The following is a 25017-nucleotide window of genomic DNA, read 5'->3' as shown; positions in this document are numbered from 1 at the left end:
CGAACAGAGTACGACAACAGTAGCGTCAGAATTACTGACACGCATCTCACTGCTAACCCTCTATTACCCTCTCTCTCTCTCTCTCTCTCTCTATACGTTAAAGACGATCGAAACTGCTGCGTAAATGGTTATACAAATTGCAAATAAAATCTGTCAGATGCCATCTTTGGCTGCTTAAGGGAATCATGTCAAGGCTGCTTTTAATCTGCTTTTGTGCGCGCGCGTGCGTGTGCCTGTGTGTGCGTGTGCGTGTGTGCGTGTGCGTGCGAGGGGGTGGGTGGGTGGGTGGAGGGGGGGAATTGATGAAGGAATAACGGCTGCACATTGGGGCTGTCCTACCCAATCGAGAGGGCAATGAATGATGGAAGGACGAGGCTGACCGAAGGAGGGCTTTGCAGATGCGTGACCGTTTCGATTCTCGGGCGGGCGGCGCTAACGCGCACCCCAAGTCCCTTCCTCCGCATCGAGGGCCGCGGGAAACAAAACGAAATGCTCGCGAGTCCCCTTTTTTTCTTTAACTCCCCTCGTTATTTTCTCGTCGGCTCCAGCGATCGATAAAAGCGGCCGACGCGACCTCTTCGCCTGACGGAATTGCAGGACTCCCGTCGGCGCCGACACGAATGGCGAGTCCTGCCGTCAGATTGTACATTTTCCATCCAATTCACCCGTCTCTCTCTCTCTCTCTCTCTCTCTCTGTGTGTGTGTTCTGAAGACACCGACTCACATCAACAACTTATATCGCCCCCTTCGCGCCAGACGGCTCGATCATTCTCACCTAAAAAAGCGTCGATAGGGAACTGCAACTGTAAGGCGTCGGCGCGCAGCACTGCGACGGAACGGGAACAGGAGGAGGCCATTCAGCCCCACGGAGCCCGTTCCGCTCATCCGACAACATCATGGGCGATCCGTGCCTCAACTCCCCTTGTCACCCGCCCTCGCCCAGTGTCCCGTCTTGGAAGGGGCACGCACAATGTTTGCCTAGCGATCAGGAAGAACGAGCCACTGGAAATACATCGTTAGCAAGGAGAGGACGTCAACAAAGCACACCTCGCTGCCCGAATATATTCGGTAGAGCGCTTTGAGACGACGTGATAAGGCGCTGCATCGGAATACATTAGTATTATTATACGTCCGGGGCGAGGGTTACACGCCGGAGGGTTGTTATGTGCTGGCGTGGGCGAAAAAAGGTTTTGTTGGGCTCAGACTGTCATGGGACACCGACATAATAATAATAATCTTTGCATTTGATATAGCGCTTTTCACGTCGGGAGAGGACGTCCCAAAGCGCTTCACAGAACACACCGTAAAGTGAATTGACTGCATATACGACACTGCCAACGCACTGTTAGTTGAACAGTAGTACGATGGCTTATCGGGAGTTAGTCGTAGGCAGAGGGTTCGGCTGCTCTGAGGCAAGAAGACGAAGCCGAAGATTGCAAGCGCTTCGTTTCAGCAACCGCACAGCCGAGACAGAACACTGAAGTCCTCTCAAAGGCTTTAAGCTTTAATGTCCCTCACAGCAACAAACACGGAAACACAATCTCAAATCTATTCACAATTAAATTATTGAATTTATTTCGGCACGTCACCTTCCAACACTTTTAAATAATATAAATTATCAGAATTATCGCGCGCGATCATTGCTTTGTGGAAAGACACCAACAAATAAATAATGCAGCGGCGTTGAAATATTCGGTTTCAAGGCGGATTTTTATGGATAATACGTTTGTGCAATTAGTCCTCGTGTGTGTATCTCTTTGCAGAGGAAACTCATCTACTACAGCTCTCTAAAATTAAACTGCTGCTAAGAATAATGGTCAACTTTATCATTGAATTTGTTCGTGGGAATATTTTGCGTACGTACGTACATCAGCCGGAAGGAAATACTGCACCCAAAACTGTGTGCGTTCACTTCCCTTGCCGTGTCGGACACCCAGCTGCCTGTCGATCCCTTCCCGTGCCACCGGCGTTCAGTGTGCGACAAAAAATATTCTTTCTCTTTAAAACCAACAGAAATAAGTAAACAGGAACACAAATGAATCGGAATTCTTTGCAACTCTAGATCGTAAGAATGGAATAGCGAGAGATGGGTGGGAGGGTGGGGGGTGGGGGGGGTGTGGGGAGAGGGCGAAGAGAAGAGGTATGTCAGACTCAGTACGTGGAACCGAGAATATCGCTGGGAATTCAGTGTTACTTGGGTGTTTCAACGCGAAAACATTTGTACAGTGTATGAGAGACCAAGTTTCGCACTCACCTAAGAGAAGCTATTAATTAATTACCCGAGACGAGACGGCTGTGATCAGCAAGTCAAGTCACTTATTTACAGGTCGACTGCAAGTACATGAAAATCTAGAAACATTTTAGATTTTTCTTATCCCAGTTGGCAATTAACGCAATGAGAACCCAACTGCGGTGTGGCTGAACGATATTGTTGGAAGAGTACAATTTCAGGATAAGTCCTCTGACGTTTTCTAGTTTCCCGCGATGTACGGAAACCAACAGCAGCAAAAACAATAAAGACTGCTGACAAAAGCACAGTTGCAATTTCTCCCAAACAAGAGACGAGTTAACTGGGGCTCAGTTAAGTGAAAGCATTAATTATTAAATTTGATTTGACTGGGAAAATGACAGGACTAATAAATGTATTTGGTGTTGTGGTGAAGCGATGCTTTGAAGCTCTACTACAGACTGCGTGGCTTTGATTTCTCATCCAACAAGGTCCTGATTTCAGCCGTATTAATTCATGGGAAAAATGGTGAGCAGAAGTCAAGGGACGATGGGAGGGAAAAGTCAAGCTGGACTTGCTCCTATCGGACATCTTGAGCCAATGTATTGGTGGGAGCCTAGAAGCAGGTTGCAAACACCGCCACCACCTCTCTCTCTCTCCCACTCTTAGCTAGGCAATGGCGTGTGTGGGTGGTATCAAAGGAGAGATGGTGAGAATTAATAAAAAATAGGACAGGGAAATTAGTTAATCAAAACTAGGCTCCTTTCAAAAGGAATAAATGCATAAATCGGTGCCTCTAGAGACCGTGAATTGGTATCTACCTTGTGTGTGGGTTTACTGGGGGTATAGCAGCTGGTGGTCTGTTCAGTCTACAAACTTTGTTTCTGTAGTCAACCCGAGCACGGTTTCTGTAACAGTCAGTGTGTGGGGATTGTTTTTCTCTCTCTGCGTCTAAAAGACCATAAACCCAATAATCTTTGGTTATTCGATCTCTTGTGAAAAGCAAACAAAACAGAAGCTGGTTCAATTCGACCACAACGTAGGTGCTGTATAATATATGCGAGTGTGTACATGTGTATTAAGGCAGTGATTGCTGTTCCCAAAATGCCTTTCATGTGAGTACGTTGTTGAAGGCACGAAGCATGATCTCTTTGTGAAACTCAGCTTGGGCATTCACCATGTTGTACATGTTGTAGGTGATGCCTTCATCCCCTTCGAGGCCACCTGAAACACACAAACAGCACAGCAGCAACTTGGCTGTTTCACGATCAGTAACCCTTGTTAATACAATTATAAGCAACAAATTGCGCCCCTCATAAAGGGTAACGTCCCAGAACGCTTGAGAGTGGCTGAGCACACTGCCGATCCGGGGGGGGGGGGGGGGGGTGACCGCACAGACGGTCGAAGTGAAAGGTCTTCAGGCGCGACTTGAAGATGGGGAAGGAAGTGGCAAGGCGGAGAGAGAGAGGAAGAGTGCGCCAGAGTTTAGGGCGTAGTGGCTGAAAGCGCGGCCACCGATGGTGGAACGGAGGGCACGAGGGACATGCAGGAGGCCGGAGCCAGCGAGCAGTGAGGTTGGGGAGTAAGCAGGTCAGAGAGGTAGGGAGGTATCAGGGTGCGAAGATTTGCTCGGGGAAAGGGAGCCGGTTCAACCTGACCAGACCTGGTATGATGGGGGTATGGAGTAAACAGAACAAATAATAACAATCAACTTCAAGATGCCTTTGTTCATTTTGATCTTCTCTGTTCCAGCAATAAATCATTGGGTGAATTCTAGTGTAAAAGATGTTCTACGTGTGTGCAATCACTTGAAGAATCGTGCCACTTCTCCTCGAACACAGTTTATTAAGCCGATTGTCATAATTGCTATCATATTTTTCTGTCGTTTGTTTTACGTTAAGGGAAGGCTGGGAGGCTGCGTTGGAGGGAGAGGGAGCTGTCACAACACATTACTGTCATGGCAGCAACTGGCTTTTTCTACTCTGCACTCGTTCGAGGGCGTAAGATGACAAGGGTTCGAGAATGAAACAAGACTTCGAAAAACACATACGTTCGGGGCAGGATTCTTACCATTGTATGGTTTCCAGCAGTCTACTTACATTTTAAATTCCCCCGGATACCCCTTTGCAGCAGAACTGGCGGGAGGTGGGGGGGGGGGGAATGAAGGAGGGGAACTGTCTGATTTTGGGAACCTGTTTCGCCTGCAGAATCTATTTACTTTCCCCACCCAAACCAACCCCCTCGCAAAATAGCAACTCTCCAAAAATACCGCTCCTTTTCTGGTCTCAAACCAAGATATGATTTGGTTATCGCAACAGACAGATAATATTTGGTACCTGCTTCAACGGCCTCCTTAAAAATAAAGGTGTAACGCACTTACTTGACTGCACACACACTCACATGCACGCACTTATCTTGACACAGTCAGCCTCTTCCAACATGACTTAAAAACACACAGAAGCGCACGAACATTAAGCGCACAAACATTACTCACTAAACAATATGGACTCGATCATGTCTATGGTCACCCGAGCATAGACCTTCTCGATTGCCTGTAGAAAGTTCCACCTGCTTTCACTGTTAGCTATCACCTTACAGATTCTCTGCACCATTTTTACAGCCCAGTCCATGCAGTAACCATCCTTTTCACATACCTGCACCAAAATAATCAAAGTGAAAGCGTTGACCCATATAAAATACCACAATGTCGAAGTTATTGAGTTGATAATAATCATAATAATAACAGCACTTGATATATCACATCGTCAAGACGTCACAAAGCGCTTCAGAGAATATCCTGTAAAGTGTCTGTTTTGCTGGGCGAAACGTGGCAGCCAATTGCACACAGCAGTGTCCCACAAACAGTCATGGAGTGAGCGACCAGATTATTTATTTTTTTGGAGGAATTATTACTCCCGGAAAAGCAATCCGCCAACATTTCCATGACAAGCCAGGCTTGAACATTTAAACAATCAGCTTTGGTACGTACACCCATGACTGAGATGGCTGAACCTCAAAATGCAGCTCTTTGTCTTACTACTCACCAAAGACAGGAAAACGATGAGTGTGGCCAGCTCATTTAGCCTCCCATTCACAGCTTTATTGGCCAGAAAAGTAAAACACATGTTGTTGCCACAACATATCAGAAGCCGGGCACAATTCTCCAGGAGCCACTCTTGAGGGAAACCTAGAATTAACACAAAATCTACAAAATCTATCACAGCCAACCAATCTGTTTAACTCAACCTCTGACACTGCAACCCATCCCCAGCACCACATTCGAGCATCAGCGAAGACTATGTGATTCCAAGACGCGACGTGGGGGCTTGAATCTGTTAATACCTCTGGCGGGTGGTAACCAGAATTAAGATAATTGGCAAAAGGACCAGAGGGAAGACTTCTTTTTTTTACTCCCAGAGTTGTTACGGCCTGGAACGCACTGCCTGGAAGGGTGATTCAATGATAACTTTCAAAAGAGGGAATAGATACTTTCAATGGTACTTAAAGAGGAAAACATGTACAGGGCTATGGGGCGAGAGGGGGAAATGGGACTAGTTGGTAGTGCTTTCAAACAGTCAGCATAGGCACGATGGGCCGAATGACCTCCTTCTGTGCTGTAAGATACTATGATTCTAAATCGGGTGCAGCTCAAAGTTGTAGGTCCCGAAATCTCAAATACCTGCTAATTCCTCCAACAGGGTGAAGATGTCATCAGCTGTCCATTCCTTTTTGTGTTCATGCAGCAGTCTGACTGCCACCGCCAAATCCTTCACGCTTTCCTCATTGGCGGGTATTTGAGTCATCTGATGCCACTGAATCTGACCTGAGAATGTAAGTTTAAACGTTAAAATTGAATCGGTTCCTTCCATCCAACGCTAACGTGTGCAAAAACGGATGATGTAAAACAACTGGATCTGCTCCAAGTCTCAATCGAACACAATTCATGGACAAATAGGTAAGGTCAAAGACACGACCTGAAGATGGGGAAAGAGGGGGCAAGGCGGAGGGATAGTTTTGAAGTGTATTGGCTGAAAACGCAGCTAACAATGGTAGAAAGGAAGGGACGAGGGACAAGCAAGAGGCAGGCCGGAACCAGTCAAGTGTGTTGATTTTCACCTAATTCTCATACACAAGGGAAACGTGGATCAAAGGAGTCCTGAAGCTCAGTTGTTAGAGGACTCGCCTTGCAAGCAAGAGAACCTGGGTTTGATTCCCGGCAGGGCAAAACGGTGAGCGAGTGAGCAACCACCCGCCTCTGTTTACCTAGCAGTAAGTAGGAACCTTGTCGTTAGTCGATTGGCAGATGAATTGCTTTTCCGGGGGGTAATAACGCCTTCAAAAAAAAAAAAAATTGGTATATCCGCTTTACAGTATATTCTGTGAAGAGCTTCAATACGTCTCAAAGGTGTGATAAGGCGCCATATCGAGTGCAAGGATTATTATCAGTATTATTACCACCATCAGTAATGAACATAGGCCCATAGAGTAAATACAGCAGTCTTGCTTGGTTGACTATTGGCCATGGCTTTAGGATGCGGGTTAGCCAGAAAGCCGTATCATGCTGATGCTCCCAGTGATCTAAGAGAACTCGTCGGTAGAATAGCCGGACCTGCAACTCCAGTTTCTTGGTCGCACCTGTTTCAAACACATAAAGAAAATTGCAGATCATCGCTATCGTGTATGTTTTATGAGGGAAATCTAGACCCCTAGAATCTATACACTGTACAATAAACCTCACACAAGTCACACCACAATCAGGAGGTTTCTAATGCCTTATTTGTTAGACTGCATTGAATTTGGGGACCTGCAGGATTTCATAAGTTGCACACAAAGACCGAGACGAAGCAAGCATTAGCCGGGAGCCTTGCTGTAATAATAATAATCCTTGCATTTGATATAGCGCCTTATCACGTCGTCGAGATGTCTCAAAGTGCTTTCACAAAATATTCTTCTGTAAAGTAAATTGACTGTACATATTGTGGACGAAACAAGTAATCTATACATGACATTATTTTTTGCAAAAGGAAAAATGCAAACGAGTGAAAATGGCAAGTCAAAGCAGCTTAAACACCTTCATAAACATCACAAAAGAATGGTTCTGTTGCACAATCCTGGACCAAATTCTCTTAGCATTTGAAGCTATTTAACCATTCTAAACATTATATCACCTTCACTTAGCAACCCAATGCCCCCTACTGTTCAGTCTAGATTTAAAAATATCCATAGTGCTACAGGGTTGCAGTGATTAGTATTCTCGTGTCCATGGGGTATGAATGGGAGAGGCTATAATATAAAATCCCATGGTCTCTTTTAGAGGTGAGAGGAAATTAAGAGCGCGTTTCCCTAATAAACTGCTGACCTAAGCCACGCCACTAGCAGAGATAACACCAAACTCTTCCTGACCCCGCAGGGAAGAGAGGAATAGTTTGCAGGGGCTTCTTACCCCCAAACCCCCTCAAGTTGCTCTCTCCTCACCTCTTAACATCCGGCTCAAGAGCAGCATTGTCAGAAGCCTGGGAGTAGGTCGCCTAGCCACCTTGACACCCTCTGGGCCAGGAGTGTGGCGCAGGGAAAACCTAAAGATAGGGAGAAAATTTTATAATGTATAACATTATAACATAAGAATGGCGGTCTGCGTGCTTGGGGGGGGGAGGGGGGGCCGGGAGGGCGGGGGGGGGGGGGGGGGGAAGAATTGGGGAGAAGCAAAGTGAAAAAAAAGGAAACACTCCTGCAGCAAAGTGATGAAACACGAATGGACACGAAGAAAATTAACGAGACTGCGGGAACGCGTGCGTGCAAGTACCACGCTGGCTTGCGAATGTTCAGAGAAATGCGAAGCTGCCTATGATAACTGGGAGCCTAGAGGACAGAGCCCGTTTCACTTGCAAAGGAAAAAAAAAGGCGTGGGTATGTTCTTTTCACCTGTGAAATACGAACATCGGAACTCTCAAGCTTGTTTTATCTCTCCCTGCAAACGCCACTGCAACAGAATGATACTTCGCTTCCTAAACTCTCAAACAGTACTCCATTTCACCATTTGCTTGTCCGTTAAGTCCACACTGTAACTTATTTTATACAGTACAATTTTCTCTTAATTACCACTTAAGATCGCACAGTATTCCCTTTTTGGGGGAGGGGGCCACCGGGTGTCCGACGCAAGCGGTGCTTAAGAGTATCAAACCAAACTGAGGATTGGGCGAAACGAGGCGGCCAATTGCGCACAGCACTGACCGACAAACGGTCGTGTTTTGAACGACCAAATTATTATCATTTTATACAGACGTATTTTGCTCACAAGTATAGTCGATTCACATTACAGCATATTCTGTGAAGCGCTTTGAGACGTCTGGAAGACGTGAAAAGTGCCATACCAACTGCAAGGATTATTATTATTATTATTATTATGTTTATCTATTGTTTTGAAGGGGTTATTAACCCCAGGAAGCGACTGGTAAGTTGCTGCCATGTCACCCAACATTATCAAGGCAAGCGCAACCTCTTTTCTGTCTGAACGAGCACCGCGTTATCATGGTCACACACGACAGGACTCTGAAGTTCTTATTGCTTGCTAAATAAACCAAATAAACTTCGGACACTCCACCAGCAACCTCTGGTGGTTGGATATAATCAGTGCATCTCCAAATGGCGATCCATTTAAAAAATATAAATCCTGTATTCGTATGCTCATGAGCTTCCCCAGGAACGTAAGCAAAATGCTTAGTGTTTAGAAGCTGTGTACAACCACACAGCAAAACCTATTTAGTTTGGAGACCCCACTTAAAGAGAGAGAGAAGCGTCTCGACCCAAGACGCTCAGGAAATGAATGTTTTCTTCATCAGAACCTCCTCCCTAAAAAAAAAGCTTCAAGCAATTAAGAATGCAGTGCAGGGTCTTTATCCTTTCCATTTCTGAAGGTTAAATTTTGTTTTCAAAGAGTATTTGCTGTTGTTATCCCCATAGGGCATTCCGTGGAAGAGATGTTGGCAGGAGTGGCACGTCATCGGTTTCTCACCCTGGGCGTGAAGGGAGTTTTGAAGCACTGACGGAGTCAGCTGTCTCTCCGCGCACACGCACAGTGACTGCTGAAACATCAACCGGTGGTGGCTTGGAATGGCATACAACCGACTTACCTCACTCCAGACGGCAGCGGACCTGCGAAACTAAGACACTTAATTTCACTTCTAAGTTTATATCAATTTACCTGACGTGCTGTGCTGTGCACCACGTTTCACCTTGTGTTTCCGTTCACTTAGCTGGTCGGGCACACTATGGCTTTGTGTTGTGCTTCTATCAATTTACCTGGCCTGCTGCATACGACGCTTTGCATTTTCCGTGGTAGATTCGCGGTTTCGTTCAGAAAGTTAAACACGCGATTGCATTCGAGCTCGTCCCAGCCTGCGATCAGGGTCTGTCAAAAAAAATAAATAAAAAAAAATTGGGTTTGCATATTTTCCCTCCTTCCTTCCCGCCCTATTGGAATTGTGAACCCCCAAACGAAGCGAGTGTAATCTGCTGTATCACAAGCGCAGCCACCGAGTGTACTGCGACAACAACTCGCATGTATATCGCGCCTCTCACGCTGGGTAGCAACTGAAGACGGTGGCGGAGCACAACTCCACGCCAGGGGGAGGTGACCGTAAGCACGGTCGAGGAGGAAGGTCTTCAAGCGCAAGATGGGGAAGGATGGGGCAAGGCGGAGGGATAGAGGAAGAGAGTTCAAGAAATTCGGGGCTGGCCACCATGGTGGAACTGAGGGCACAAGGGACAAGCAGTTGGCCAGAACCCGCCACCAGCCTTATTGATCCCAATATGAACCTTACCTGTAATAATGTTCCAAAACAGGCAAATCCAGAACATTCTACAAGCGTGGTACAGCCGCCTATCCTGAAGCATGGATTCTGATAGCAACAAAAAAAAATGCATTTAAGAAACAATATTAATACACACAAAATACCTGAGACTTTAGTATCCTATAACTCAAGCTATGGTTTGAAAACATGTCCTTCTACGCCAATACCCCCACTCAACCAAACAAGCGATCCAGAATGTTTAAATATAAACCCAGGCTCATTAGCCCGAGAATAACGGAGCTATCCTACTTAGCATTTGTTCTGCTCAACTACTACTAGAGGTATAACATGCTGAATTTCCTCAGATAATTCAGAATGCTTATACCAGGATTTTAGTTTGTAATTCAATTTATACACTTTTTAAATCACACATTAGAATAAAATGTATCTTAACAAATAATAATCCTTGCATTTGATAGAGCGCATTATCATTTCTTCGTGAGTCTCAAAACTCTTCACAGAATACACTGTAAAGTGAACTGACTGCATTTTGAGGGCAAATCTTTGCAGTTGTGCTGTCTTACCTTGAACAACTGGTTATGTGCAAACTTTAGTCTCTGCTTAGTGGGCAACAGGAGGGTACATCTCTTAAATAGCAAGCCTGAAGGGGAAGAAACCAAACGTTGTTAAGCTGTTGAACCAGTCGCACACAGATTAAGTGCAAAAGTATTGACCAACAACTTGCATTTATATACCACCCTCCACACAGTTGAAGAGGAAGGTTTTCAGGCGGGATTTGAAAAAGAGGAAAGCATCACGGAAACTGGAAGAGCAGAAAACTACTTGACATGCAGATTGGGGAAGGAGGGGGAGGGAATGTGGAAGGGGGAAAAAAGCCCCTCTAAAACATGGTGTTACCTAATGATCTGTAGTGTTTGATGACGAGCGATTTCTTCGAAATGTCTGTCGAGTGAAACCCCTGCAGTAAAAGTCGTGTGATCCCGGAGTTAGTGGCAATGTAACCCACCACGAGAGTGCTGACCACTTTTGACGTCATGCTCAGAACGCTGATATCGCTCACTGAAAAACAAAAAAACAACAACACGTTGACAAAAATGTCAGTCGCTTTTATCAAAACAACAAGGCTATTGGAAAAGAGGGAGTGGGGTTGGGGGGGNGCTTCCCCAGTGTCTTGATTCATTGCTCATTCGGTTTAACATCTCATCCAAAACATAGCACCTCGAACAACACTGTGTTTAACCCACAATGCGGTGTGCCAGCTATGATCTTAAACTCGGCCTTCAACACACACCATTTGACTCACAGAGTCCTACTACCTGAGCGAATGACTTATTGCTACGCCGGTTAAAAACATTCCCGATTACTTGTGACAACAGAAGTTGCACAAACTACACACCTGAGAGATAGCACAAGACTTTGTGAAAAATCTCCAGCGGCATTATCTGGAAGTAGCCGCAGCTATTCTGTAGGTGGAGACTTTCCAGCCCGTCGTCATCTTTCTTGGGTGGCAGATGCCTGCAACTTCTTCGATATTTCTGTTTTGGAATGACGGTGAACGCATTTATCCTCAGCGGTGTCTCGTCTCCCTCCGTTGGCTTCATCTATTGTTTGCAAAGGAAACACACACTCCCGATAAAAACAAAACAAACGAGAGACGTTAAGCGCACTTACGTCAAATATACACATCAGACAGGCGTTAAAGATTCCTACAGCTCAATAAAATCTATCAAGCTTGAAAGTGTAGGGGGATTGGATTCTGGGGGCAAAACAACACACAGAATCACAACAACAACAACAAAATTACATTTGTATAGTGCCTTTCACGTCAGGTACATCGACTTTTACGGCTCAAATAGGCCAAGTCAGGGTTTAAACTCTACATAAGCCTCTCCTGCTCCTCATTTCTTCCCCTATAGCCTTCTATTCCCTTCTCCCTTTCCTAAAATTATGGTAACATTTGACTTTTTCCCCCCCCCAAAAAAAGGAGCAAGTCTGCGAGACTTGTCCCGCGCGTGTGTGGGTGTGTGTGTGTATATATATACACACACAATTGTATATAATTCACGTTTCACCCACAATACACAGTATATTCTGTAAAGCATTTTGAAACGTCTCAACAACATTATAAGGCATGATATCGAATGCAAGAATTATTATATAAAATTCACCCAACACACACACACACATATATATATTTATAAAGGCAGTGTATATACAGTATATAATTCACCTCACAAGCGAATATAAATCACACACAAAACACAAATCACACACACAGACACACAGAGACACACAGACAGACACACACAGAGACAGACACACACAGAGACAGACACACAGACACACACAGAGACAGACACACACAGAGACACAGACACACACACACAGACAGACAGACACACACAAAGACACACAGAGACAGACACACACACAGAGACACAGAGACACACAGAGAGACAGACACAGAGACAGACACACACACACACAGAGACACACACAGAGACAGACACACACACCGACACACACAGACAGACACACACACAGTCACTACACTCCCCCCCCCCCCGCCGCCTGCCCGAAGCGCCACGAGAACGTCTCGACGACGGGATACGGCGCTGCGTCGAATGTAAAGATTGTGATGGCGCAAAAGGCCCTCGAGGTGCCACAGCCTCTCCCTCCCTCACCTCCAGGCCTCGGTCAGCTGAGGGGGGGGGGGGGTGTCTGTGGGTGTGTGTGGGGGTGTGTGGGGGTGTCTGTGGGTGTGTGTGAGGGGGGAGGGAGTGTCTGTGGGGGAGTGTGTGGGGGGAGGGTGTCTGTGGGGTGTGGGGGGGAGGGAGGGTGTCTGTGGGGGGGTGTGAGGGTGTGTGGGGGGATGTGTGTGTGTGGGGGGAGGGAGGGTGTCTGTGTGGGGGGGAGGGGTGTCTGTGGGGTGTCTGTGGGGGAGGGGTGTCTGTGGGGGAGGGTGTCTGTGTGGGGGGAGGGGGTGTCTGTGGGGGTGTGTGGGGGGGAGGGGGTGTCTGTGGGGGTGTGTGGGGGGAGGGGGTGTCTGTGGGGGTGTGTGGGGGGGGGGGTGTCTGTGGGGAGGGTGTCTGTGTGGGGGGGAGGGGGTGTCTGTGGGGTGTGTGGGGGGGAGGGGTGTCTGTGGGGAGGGTGTCTGTGTGGGGGGAGGGGTGTCTGTGGGTGTGTGTGGGGGTGTCTGTGGGGGTGTGTGGGGGAGGGAGGTGTCTGTGGGGTGTGTGGGGTGTGTGTGTGGGGGGGGGGGAGGGTGTCTGTGTGTGGGGGTGTCTGTGTGTGGGGGTGTCTGTGTGTGTGGGGGGGGGGGGGGTACGGCCTAGCAGAAAGCTCCGAAGAAACGCCTCATCCAGGCGACGCTCGACGCCCTCTCCGGGGCCGCGCGCGCTGCCGAGGCTCCGGGCGGACAGCAGCCCTCGCGCCGGCCCCAGCCCTTTCCCGCCCAAACCCCGGGCAGCCAATCAGCGCGCCCGCCGCCGGCCTCTGATTGGTCGACAGACAGGGTGCCGCCCCCTTCCCCCCCCCGCCCCCGCCCACCAGCACCAGCGCCACCGTCCCACGCGCGGCCGCCGACGTCATCGACGCGGCACCGCGACTCCCATTGGGCGCGCCGGCTGTCAATCAGGGACGCACGCCTCCGTCGACGTCACGCGTCAAGACTGCCAGCCCTCGCCCAGCCTCTCGCTGCGCGCAGGCGCACTCTCCCCCACCCTCCAGTGGCCCCGCCCCGCCGCGTCCTGTCAACGTGGCGCTCGGGTGCCAATGGGAGAGCGCCACAGCCCGCCCAGGACCAATCGGAGCGCTCGTTGCAGCCGGGCGGCGGTCGGCCGCGGATGAAAGCGGGCTCGCGATTGGCGGGTTTGAACGGGCGTGACCTTTCCCGCCTCTTTTTTTTAAAACAAACCGAGTGACGTGGGTGGATCGGCCACAGAGCGATACAGTGACTGTCACAACCGCTGACCCCCATTCACAAATCTCGAGCAACTTTTTTTTTTGATGGTGAGTGAGTGAGTGAGTGATTTATCGATTTATTTCTCAAGATAACGACCTATATCTTTTATTGCCTTCGACCGAACACCACAGGATCCAGTTGATGAGCTGCTTCTGTTCACACGTGTGATCATTAATCGTTTCAGTGGGTCAATAGCAACTTTAAATGTGTACATAGAGATTATATATATAGATATATATATATAGATATTCTTCATAATTGTTATTTAATGGAAATGTAGAGCCTTATCGCTTCGTTGAGACGTCTCAAAGCGCTTCACAGGATATATCTATATAGAGAGAGAGAGAGCGCTAGGATTATTGTTACTATATTATTACTATATTATTGTATTGTACCGTAAAGCGAATTGATTGTGCATTTTGTTATTTAATAATCACGGTCCCTGCCTTTGAATGCAGAGCCTTATCGCGTCGTTGAGACGTCTCAAAGCGCTTCACAGGATATATCTACATATATATATAGAGAGAGAGAGAGAGCGCTAGGATTATTGTTACTATATTATTACTATATTATTGTATTGTATTGTACCGTAAAGCCAATCGGTTGTGCGTTTTGCGGGCGAAAGGAGGCGGACAGTCGCGCGCTCCGCAAACCGTGTCAATCGATCACCTCAAATGCTAACGGTGATCTCGTCGATCCGTTTAAATATATGTGTGAGCGACCGCTTTCCCGCCCCCCACCACCCCCCCCACCCACCACCACCACCCCCCGCGCACAAAAAGAGAAGAAACTTTTTGCGTGGGGCCACAGAGCAGTTTGGTAACATTTGAGGAATTTTGTTTGGGGAGTTTTCCACATTGTGTTTTTTTTATTATATAAATATATATATATATATATAATAAAACAAAGGTTACTGTGATTTGTTTAAACATTCAAAAGACTGTTGATGGTTCGCCCACAAATGTTGATCGTTTACCTCGATGAAAGGATGGAAGGACAACAATATTATGAGTGTTAAAACTTAAACGTTTTCCTTTTTTTCCCCCTCCCCACCCCGAGGAAACACTGTGTTCTCGCGTGGGACGGATTCTGAAGGTTGAAATAAGGCTGTTCCCTCGTTTGGGGACGAGTTTAATTTCCTCCCGTGAGTGATTCAGTCCGGGAAACATAACCACAGAACCGCCCTGAAAAAATTTCTAATAATTAACAATTTTCAGGAAGCAGAGAGAGAGAAATGCTGATAACTCAACCTTGACTTAAACTTATCACTGACCACTTAAGTCGCAATGCCATCAATATTCCACTTACTTTTGTGCGTGTGTCACACGTATGCCTGACTCGCCACTCTGGATAACTAGTCACTTACCCTACGACTGTTTGTGAGACATCGCTGTGCGCAATCGGCCGCCGCGTTCGCCCACGAATATACAGTCAATTCACTTTACAGTATATTCTGTGAAGCGCTTTGGGACGTCCTCCCGACGTGAAAAGCGCTATATCAAATGCAAGGATTATTGTTATTATTTTATTATTGTTGTTAACGACTCTTTGGTTGCAGTTGAGGTTTGGGCAGAATTTTTTTGTACAGCGGCTGATTTCTCAAAAGGTTAAATAATAACATTAGTAATAATCCTTGCATTTGATACAGCGCCTTCGAGCACTATATCAAATGCAAGGGTAGTAAATGTCACCAGCACATCGTTGAGATGTCTCAAAGCGCTTCCTAGGATGAACTGTAAAGCAAACTGACTGTGTGTTTTGTTGGCGAGACATGGCAGCCGAAGGCAGTTTTAAAAAGCCACAAAATAAAAAAAACACACAGCGAGCCTTGCAACATCGAGGAGAAAAGCTGTGGTTGAGACATCCCTCAAACTCCTCCCAACAGTGTTAACGCCACGTTTCTCTCTAAACCGAGCCAGGTTCGACTAACCGACAGACTGACTGACACAGACCCACACTCAAAGCCACTGGCATTCAGTGTGCGCGTCTCTCTCTCTCTCTCTCTCTCTCTCTCTCGCTCTCTCTCTCTGTCCGTCTCGCTTGCTCGGCTTTAAAGATTTAAAGGTACCTTTGATTGCCCGTCTGCTGTGACTGATCAGAGTAAAGCTCCAGATGTAGCCGCTAGATTTGCTTGAAACCCTCGCGTTAAAAGCTTCCGAGGTGTGGCTCAAATGATCTCCGCTGGTGGCGCGCGTCGTGGGCACGTTTGGTCAACTTCAGTTTGATGCTTAACGCCGATCAGGTGTTATTTCCAAATCCCTTACCGTCCGGGGCCTTGGGATATCCTCGGGATATTTTTTTTTATTGCCAACATGAAAGTCGCTGTGTTGAGTGTAACTTGTTCTTGTTGTCGTCGTTATTCTCGCCCCGCACAGGGTCTTGTTAATTTTCCAGCCATGAAGCTGTTGACCTCGCTCTGCCTGCTGTCTCTCTGTGCCTGGCTCGCGGTCACTGGCAAACCCACCTCGGAGAAGAAAGACCGGGTTCATCACGCCAAGGACCTGGAGGAGAGACACCCCGAGGAAACGGAGGGATTTCAGTACGACCACGAAGCCTTCCTGGGCAAAGAGACGGCCGAAACCTTCGATACGTTGTCCACAGAGGAGAGCAAAAAGAGGCTGGGGTAATTGTGACACTAACACTCACTCCCGTAACTCTGACACTACTACTATTAATAATATAGACTAAAATATAAGATATTCATCTATCAAATGCAAGGACTACTATTATCACTACTAATGATAATGCTTGCATTTGATACAGCGTCCTTGAGACGTCTCAAAGCGCTTCACAGGATACACTGTAAAAGTGAGTTGACTGTATTTTGTGGGCAGTCATGGATTATTTGAGAGAGAGAGAGAGAGAGGGGGGGAGTGAGAGAGAGGAGGGAGGTGACTGAGTGAGAGTGAGTGAGTGTTGAGGGAGAGAGGGGTTGTTATCAAATGCAAGGGTGGAATGGGTTAAGGTCCAAATCTTTGACTGTCCAGCGCCTTGGGAGGTCCTCCCGACGTGAAAGACGCTGTGTAAATGTCACTTGTCGCCGTAAAAGGGCCACTCTCCACTTGTTTAGCAATTGTAACGCAGCAGAAACTGCGAGATTGTTTTTTCTCCCTTGCTCATCCCTACATTGCTCTCTCACTCTCTCTCTCTCTCTCGCTCTGTTTGCTGAGCTGGCAACACATCCCACTCCCCCCCCCCCCCCACCACCTCCCCTCCTCTCCCGATGTGGTTGAAATGAGAACCTTGTGGCTGATCTGTACACGTGGCGAGTGAGAGAAACAGACAAGTAACAGTTAACTGCCCAACGAGAGATCTGCACAGATAGAGTAGGCGACAAGAGTAACGTTAACTGCAACGACTATTATTATTTCCTTTCAAAAGTTACCCTTATTTAGCGTCAAGGGTTTTGGAGGGCGCTTTACTTTTCCCGGTTTAACATCTGGTTTAAACAGTGGAGACCAGTTAAATCAGATAGGTTTCTTTGAGGAAATAATATCTCGGGGAATAACGGTGTCTAGTCTGGGACGCGACATGTCAAGCAACTGCCAGGAGGGCGGAAGGCGAACTGGGTGGACCTTGGTCTCCTTTTATCGAGCAAGTTCTCATGTTCTTGTGTCTCTAAATGGAATGGGAAGGGAACTCTTAATGAGCAATTTTTGTAAAAATTGTCTTTCCCTTTCACGGGAGACTGGACCTGGAGTCTGTCGCGTGCGACTACCGTCCCATCCTCAACACCTCAACAGCGCTTCGCAGAATATACTGTAAGGTGGAGCGACTGTGCGTGTTTGTGGGCGGAACGCGACAGCCAATTAATTGCACGCCGCAGTGATCCCACAAACACGCTCTCACCTTCTCACTCCCCCCCTCCCACCCTCTCCTACTCTCACCTTTTCTCTCACCCTCTGCCCCTTTCCCTGCTCACCATTTTCTCACTCACGCTCACTCTCACCCTCTCTCTCACTCACTCTCACCCTCTCCGTACTCTGCTCTCGCTCTCTCCCGCCTCTCCTCTCTCACCCCCTCCTCTGGCTCTGCTCTCTCAGGAAGATCGTGGACCGGATCGACAAGAACAAGGACGGGTTTGTGACCCACGAGGAGCTGGTGGAGTGGATCAAGCGGACGCAGAACCGTTTCATTGACGAGAACGTGAAGAAGCACTGGAAGGAATACGACCTGAACAAAGACGACAAAGTGTCGTGGGAGGAATACAAGAACACCACGTACGGTTACTATAAGGGTAAGTCCCCAGAGAGCAGCGGGCAACCAACATCAACAACAACGTGCATTTACACAGCGCCCCCCCCCCCACCCCACCCAGAGTGGTAGCAAGTTGTTGTTCTCATTATATTTTACTCATTATGTTGCATTCAATTCATTGCATTACATTACATTATAAGAATACTAATACTAATTGGATCAATCGATCCACGACTGTTTGTGGGACAGCTCCGGCCTTTCGCCCGCAAATAGACGGTCACTCTTCCTTACAGGGTATCCCGTGAAGCGCTTTGAGACGGCGCAGCCACATTGATAAGGCGCTGTATCGAATGCGAGGGTTATTAATTAACTCGAGCGAAACTACACACTGGCCTCACTCCCCTGCACCGGAGAAACATTCAACACCTCCCTCCCCACCCACCCCCCCCACCCGCCGCCCCCGGCCCCCCACGGCCAAACTGTGAGCGAGAAGGGGGAGCATTCGTTGCACAAATCTTGCGGTTGACGCCCCCTCGTGATAACCGTTTGAGCTGTTGCGAAATTTCACACTTAAAAGCCGCAGTTTAAGAATCCACATGTTTTTTCCCCCAAATCAATCGGTTTCACCTCTTGCAGTGGCCAGAAACAGCCACTTGGGGAGGGGATGGGGGGGGGTTGGGGGCTGATAATGTCGTCCTCCCGTGGCCGATAGTGGTATAGCGCAACCGATCAGCCGCCCCCCACCCTCCCACCCATTCGATCGATGACATTCGTTGCGACCGACGTAGACGGGTGGGGCTCGGTCGCGAGATCTCTGGCCTCCGAGGCGGAGGGCTTGCGGGGTCCTGGGTCCGATGCCCGGGGCGGGGCGCAACCTCGGGCGAGTTTCCTCACTCCAACCCACGCGCCCGCTGACTCGGGGCCGAGTAGGAACCCGGTGATAGTTTGGCCGCTCAATCCGCGACGGTTTGTTTGCGGGACGTCCTCCCGACGTGAGAAGGCGCGAGAGCAATGTGATCGTGCCGCTGCTGTTGCTGTGCCCAACACACAGTCACTACACTCTACGGTATGTTCCGCGAAGCGCCTTGAGACGCGGTAAGGCGCGGTATCCGATGCAAGGGTTATTCATTAGTATTTACTACAATACCATCGTCATCTCTGGGATGTCCGAAGGGAGGCACGGAATTCCCGGTCAACGTCTTGGTTTGGAGACTCTTCGGTGCGGTGATGGGGTGTGACGCATAAAAGGATGGGGCTCCGGGGCGCTCCGGCAATAGGGCCACGACGTCACAGGGAGCGTTTGCGTTTGCGTTTGCAGAGAACGAGGAGTTCAACGACGTGGACGACAAGGCCAGCTACGTAAAGATGCAGTCCCGTGACGAGCGCAGGTTCAAGATGGCGGACAAGGACGGCGATCTGATCGCTACCCGGGAGGAGTTCACCGCTTTCCTGCACCCGGAGGAGTTTGACTACATGAAGGACGTCATTGTTACGGTCGGTCGGTGGCCAAAGCTCACCGCGCAATCTCCCGTCGACCCCGGCGCGCTCTCACCTCTCAAGTCGGAAAGGGTGTGGGTTCAAAGCCCCTTAGCGTAGTGGTTAGAGCGCGCGAAAGAGAGAGGATCCGGGTTCGATTCCATTCCCGGCCGGGCAGGGCAAAACCTTAGGCAAGTTTCCTTACTCCACACACACACACACACACGGCTCTGTGTACGCAGCAGGAAGTAGGACCTCGGTTGTTAAGTCAATTGGCGGATCGCTTTCCGGGTGTAATAATCCTTCCAAAAAAATAAGAACTCGGTCCCTCGATCCACCGTTAAACGTTTGAGGGGTCGCTCCGGTGCTGCCGAGTTTCACCCACGACATACACAAGTCACTGCACTTTGCAAGATATCCCGTGGGGCGCTTTGAGACGTCTCAACAGCGTGATAAGGCGCCGTATCGAATGCCAGGATTATTATGATGAATATAACGGGCCACAGCGCAGGCAAAAAGGTAACTGTGTTTGAGACGGGTTGTCGGTGGTTGAAGGGGTGAATCTATCTCACACACACACACACACACACAATCGTGGGCTTTGGGGAGAGGGGTAGACTGTAACTAATAGGAACCTTGTACTGGTTCTAATCCCGTCTCTATCCACAGGAAACCATGGAGGACATCGATAGGAATGGCGATGGTTTTGTGGATATGGATGAATTTATCTGTGAGTTAATGAATGTATCTCTCTCTCTCATCAAATATTTCTTTACTGCTCCGGCCATCTCGTCCGTCCACACTCCCAGGTCAGGGCGAGAGGCGCAGTAAAGCTGTGGCTGCCGCTGTGTCCGATTTCTGTCCTGTTCTCTTCCCGACAGACGACATGTACAATCCCGAGGCTGAGGAGCCGGAGCCGGAATGGGTGAAGACGGAACGCCAGCAATTCCGGGAGATCCGGGATACGAATAAGGACGGGAAGCTGGACAGGCAGGAGGTCACGCAGTGGATCCTCCCGGGGGAATACGATCACGCGGAGTCAGAATCTCGACATCTAATCTACGAGTCGGACATGAACAAGGTCAGGAACGCGCTCAGGACTTGAGGGACTTACACGCAGCGGAGGTTTCTGTGTCTGTCAGACTCCCACTGGTCTATTTACAATCCTAATCGTTCTTGGATTTGACACAGCGCCTCATCACGTCTTCGACTGTTTCTGGGGACGCCGCTGTGCGCAATTGGCTGCCGCGTTGCGCCCCAAAAGTATACAGTCACTCCACTTTACAGCCACGCAGCCCCGCGAAGCGCTTTGAGACGACTCGACGACATGATGAGGCGCTATTATCAAACCGAGGATTATTCTCTCTCGGTCTTTCTCATTCTGTGCTCATCTGTGTGTCTGTCTGTCTGTCCGTCTGTCTTCCTCTCCTCTGTGTGTGTCTTTCTCTGTCATTCTGTGTGTGTGTGTCTCAATCTGTGTGTGTGCGTCTCATTCTGTGTGTGTGTGTGTGTGTATGTGTCCCTCTCTCTCTCTCTCTCTCTTTATCCCGCACTATCTCCTCTGTTAGTTCAGGCGGCTGTCCGGTTTAACCCGTTAATCCCCAGCGGGAGATTTGCAGGAAAACCGTAAAGCAGCTGGTTTAACATTGCTGCGAGCGAGTGCGCGCGCGCACGCGCGTGTGTAGCTCTCCGCCTCGCTCATGCTGTGTCTCTCACTCTATGTGTGTGTGTACCTGCGTCTGTGTGCGTGTGTGTGTGTGTGTGTCTGTCCGTCTATGTGTGTCTGTGTGTGTGTGATTACAGGATAACAAAATGACGAAAGCTGAGATATTAGAGAACTGGAGTATGTTTGTGGGGAGCCAGGTCACCAACTACGGGGAAGATCTCACCAGGAAACACGACGAGCTGTGATTCTCGAATCGTCCGAATCCACCCGAATTTGCCCAAATCACCCGCAATCTGACAAAAATCACCCGAATTCCGCCAAATCACCGAGGAATCCTCCGACCCCAATCTCGACAAATCACGGATGATTCGCTTTTATCTTAATTGTGATCATGACTTTAATTGTATTTATTTTAGATCAATCGATTTTTGTTTTGAGGATTGGGGTACAGATAGATGTGTCCTTCCCTTTTCCCCCCCCCTTCCCCCCCACACATACATACACACACACACACTCACACACACATACAGTGGGGTGTGGGTCACAGTGTCTGACAGTCCGTGTGGACGGGAGGGGGGAGAGCATAGGTCATGGGGAAAATATTCCAGTGTGTACACACACACACACACACACAGTGCGCACTCACACACACACAAAGTGCACACCACACACATACTGAACACACGCTAAGCACACACGCAATGCACGTTAAACACGGAAAACACACACCATGCAGATCCCGAATCACGATTTGGTAGAAAATTTTCGATCGGGGTGGGGAGGGGAGGGGGGGTGGGGTGTGGGGGGGGGGGGGGGGGGAGTTATTTTCGCACCGTAACCCGATTCTTCTAATTTGTTTTCTAAATTCCGAGCGGGTACCTCAGTCCTCAAAACCTGCCACGACGTCTCAGAGCGATGGGTCTTGACGTGATCGGCTGTTTCGGTCGAATTATCTCTTCAAAAACCAGGAGAGAAACTTTACTCGATCACGTCAAGACCTGAGTTTCTGGGAGACGTGCGGAGAAATTGCATGTTGCATCTCTTGACTCTCGTGGGGGCCTGCGTTTGTGGGGGGGGGGGGGGGCGGGGGGTGGTTGTGATTCGTTTTAGGGATTTATTTTAAGCTTTGGATGATTCTATTTTTTCTGCGAGGAAGGGAGGGGGAGAGGCAGTGGGAGGGAGGGGAAGAGGGAGTGGGAGGGAGGTAGGTAGGTAGAGGGAGAGAGATGGGAGATAGGGAGAGGGGAGAGGGAGGGAGAGATGGGAGGGCGGTGGAGGGAGTGCGAGAAAGAGGGGAGCAAGAGAAGGAAGGAGAGGGATGGAAGAAGAGAGGGAGGGAAGGAAGGAGAGAGGGTGGGAGGGAGGGATATATTGAGGGAGAGAGAGAGAGAGAGAGAGCCATGAGTACAAGCTCGCAGGAGTTGCTGCACATCTGTGTTACAGTGAGAGAGTGAGTGAGAGCAGCTCAAAGCCGAGTAACATGTCTGCGCAGCAACAGCATCAGCAGCTCTGGGTTAAACCCGAGTGTTTTCTTGCTGTTCTTCTTGCGAGGGCCGGATGAGAGAGAGAGCGAGAGAGGGGGGGGGGGGAATGGGAGAGAGGGAGAGAGAGATTGACAGAAACCCAGTCCTCTTTTGATTCACTTTAGCGACTGGTCATCAGATTCTAAGTCGGGGTTTGTCTTGATTTTAATATTAAGTGAAAGGACAGGAGTTACACAGGGAAACAACCACAGATTGAACGTGTGCGCACACTCACTCACTGCCTCTTGCCTCCGACGTGCGAAGGCTTTGTACCTTGCATCGGGGTCTAGGAGCCCCGGGGTGGGGGGAGAGGGGGGAGAGGGAGGGTCTTGCCGACCTGGGACCACCCTGGGAGAAGCCGCAGCAAAGCACTGAGCCACGCTTTGCTAAGAGGAACCCCATCGTGAGAACCCACTCCCCGCTGTAATCCGCCGCCGTGCGCAACTGGCTGCCGCGTTTCGACCGCAAAACGCACAAGTCACTCCACTTTACGGCGTGACAAATGTCACGCGTGGAACTTCCCGTGGCGTAGTGGTAAGAGCGTTCGACTCGCAAGCCAGAGGACCCGGGTTCAATACCCGGGCACCCCTCTGTTTACCTAACAAGGAACCCGCTTGTTAGTCGATTGGGGGATCGCTTTTCAGAGGTTAATAATCCCTTTATTATAATAATTCTCCCGACGTGAAAGGCGCTATACAAATGTAATCTTGTTGTTATACAAAAAAGTCACTCAATCCACGACTGTCGCTGTTGGCTGCCGGGTTTCGCCCACAAAACACGCAGTCAATTCAGTAATAATAATAGTAATAATAATCCTTGCATTTGATACAGCGCCTTATCACTTGGTCGAGACGTCTCAAAGCCCTTCACAGCATAAAGTGGAGTGACTGTGTGTTTTGTGGGCAAAGTGTACTTACACCTCCCAGGGCTTTAAGCCTTTAGTGTTTGTCCTGAAAACAAACCACGCACCTGTTTAGCCTCGATCGTGGGAGAGTGGGTGGGGTTTGGTGTTTGGGGGGGGGGGCAGCTGGCCTGTCCTCTCTCTAACCTGAACCCCGACTCTCTCTCTCTCTCTCTCTCTCACTCCTCTCTCTCCCTCCCTCCTTCTCTCTCGCCCTCAGGACGGGCAGCTCAATAAAGAGGAATTCTTGGAGAATTACACCAAGTTTGCGAGCAGCTCACTGACCGATTTCGGAGAACTGATGGTCGCGCACGACGAGTTTTAGCACACGTGCTCGCTCACTCGCTGGGTTCCCACCTCCCCACGCCCTGCTCGCACTGCCGGCAATAACCCCCACCTACCTCTCCCCCCTCCACCCCATCACACCGGCCCCCGAAGTAGGCAAGTTAGACTTTTGATTCCCTCCGCTGATGCTCACTGTTAATGCTCTTGCGTCATATCGGGGCAAGTTGTGGAAAGGTCCCTACTTTCAAGGGCAAAGGAGCTGGACAACTCTTTTGTGTGCGGGAGGGAGGGAATTGGTAGATAATTTTTCCAGTGCAACCCCTCAGTGTTTTACAATGCCTCCGTAAAGCAAGAGGGTTAGAGAGAGAGCAAGAGAGAGACATCTCTCTCACTCACTCAGCTGTCGCTATCTGTCAGGCAATCCAGAGCAGGATTAAATGTGCAATAGTCAGGCTTGCATTCAACCCAGGTGCCTTTTTGCGTTCACACACACGATCTCTATCTGGATTCAATATCAGGGACGGTGATGGCAGTGAACGAACAAGGGGATGCAAAGGGAAAGGGAAGCATAGTGCTCTTACCTCAAGAATCAGCCCAGAAGGATTGCAAAGGCCTCCGAGCCCACAATGTAGAGGGAGCTTTACTCTGTCTCTCACCTGGACCTGGGAGTGTGAACGCATGGTGGTAGATTGAGCTTTGCTCTGCCTCTAACCCACGCTGCAGTTGAACTGAGAGTGTGGTTGAGAACGTTGGGGCTATAAGTGAAACAAAAGAGTTCTATCATGCGTATGTATTCCCCCTGTTCATTGCTGCTGGGTTGAATTCTGTTGCTAAACTGCGTACCTTGTGAAACGGATAGAAGAGTCTGTGGGTCTGTGACCACTTATTGCCCATAAGCTCAGTCTTTGTGCCTGCAACAATCAAGCTCATTTGATAATAAAAAAAAACTTTGTATTAAAAGGATAAA

The 25017-nt window shown here is 48.9% G+C and overlaps 2 protein-coding genes across 6 annotated transcripts; one reads left to right on the top strand and one right to left on the bottom strand.

The window, feature by feature from the left end:
- Positions 1 to 2106: 2106 nt before the first annotated feature.
- LOC103191084 (F-box only protein 47) lies at positions 2107 to 16125 on the bottom strand. The gene is made up of 11 exons (XM_042345138.1): positions 16071 to 16125; positions 11435 to 11639; positions 10936 to 11097; positions 10602 to 10678; positions 10048 to 10125; positions 9527 to 9635; positions 6683 to 6862; positions 5907 to 6050; positions 5272 to 5414; positions 4722 to 4881; positions 2107 to 3451 (listed from the first exon to the last, which is right to left on the bottom strand). The coding sequence occupies exons 2-11, from the start codon at positions 11637 to 11639 to the stop codon at positions 3339 to 3341; spliced, it is 1371 nt and encodes a 456-aa protein (XP_042201072.1). The 5' UTR covers positions 16071 to 16125; the 3' UTR covers positions 2107 to 3338.
- Positions 13962 to 25017, top strand: rcn3 (reticulocalbin 3, EF-hand calcium binding domain). 5 transcript variants are annotated; one of them, XM_007912038.2, is made up of 7 exons: positions 13962 to 14049; positions 16378 to 16625; positions 18046 to 18239; positions 19518 to 19693; positions 20345 to 20405; positions 20557 to 20756; positions 21479 to 22120. In XM_007912038.2, exons 1-7 carry the CDS (start codon positions 14047 to 14049, stop codon positions 21584 to 21586), a joined length of 990 nt encoding a protein of 329 aa, XP_007910229.1. In that variant the 5' UTR covers positions 13962 to 14046; the 3' UTR covers positions 21587 to 22120. The 5 variants fall into 5 exon arrangements, with proteins under 5 accessions (XP_007910229.1, XP_007910230.1, XP_007910228.1 ...); XM_007912039.2 differs by lacking the exon at positions 13962 to 14049 and adding an exon at positions 15881 to 16066; XM_007912037.2 differs by lacking the exon at positions 13962 to 14049 and adding an exon at positions 16212 to 16244.

The sequence above is a fragment of the Callorhinchus milii genome, unplaced genomic scaffold, assembly GCF_018977255.1.
Source record: "Callorhinchus milii isolate IMCB2004 unplaced genomic scaffold, IMCB_Cmil_1.0 Scaffold31, whole genome shotgun sequence".
NCBI classification, from domain to species: Eukaryota; Metazoa; Chordata; class Chondrichthyes; order Chimaeriformes; family Callorhinchidae; genus Callorhinchus; species Callorhinchus milii.
This window is presented reverse-complemented; position numbering and strand designations above follow the sequence as displayed.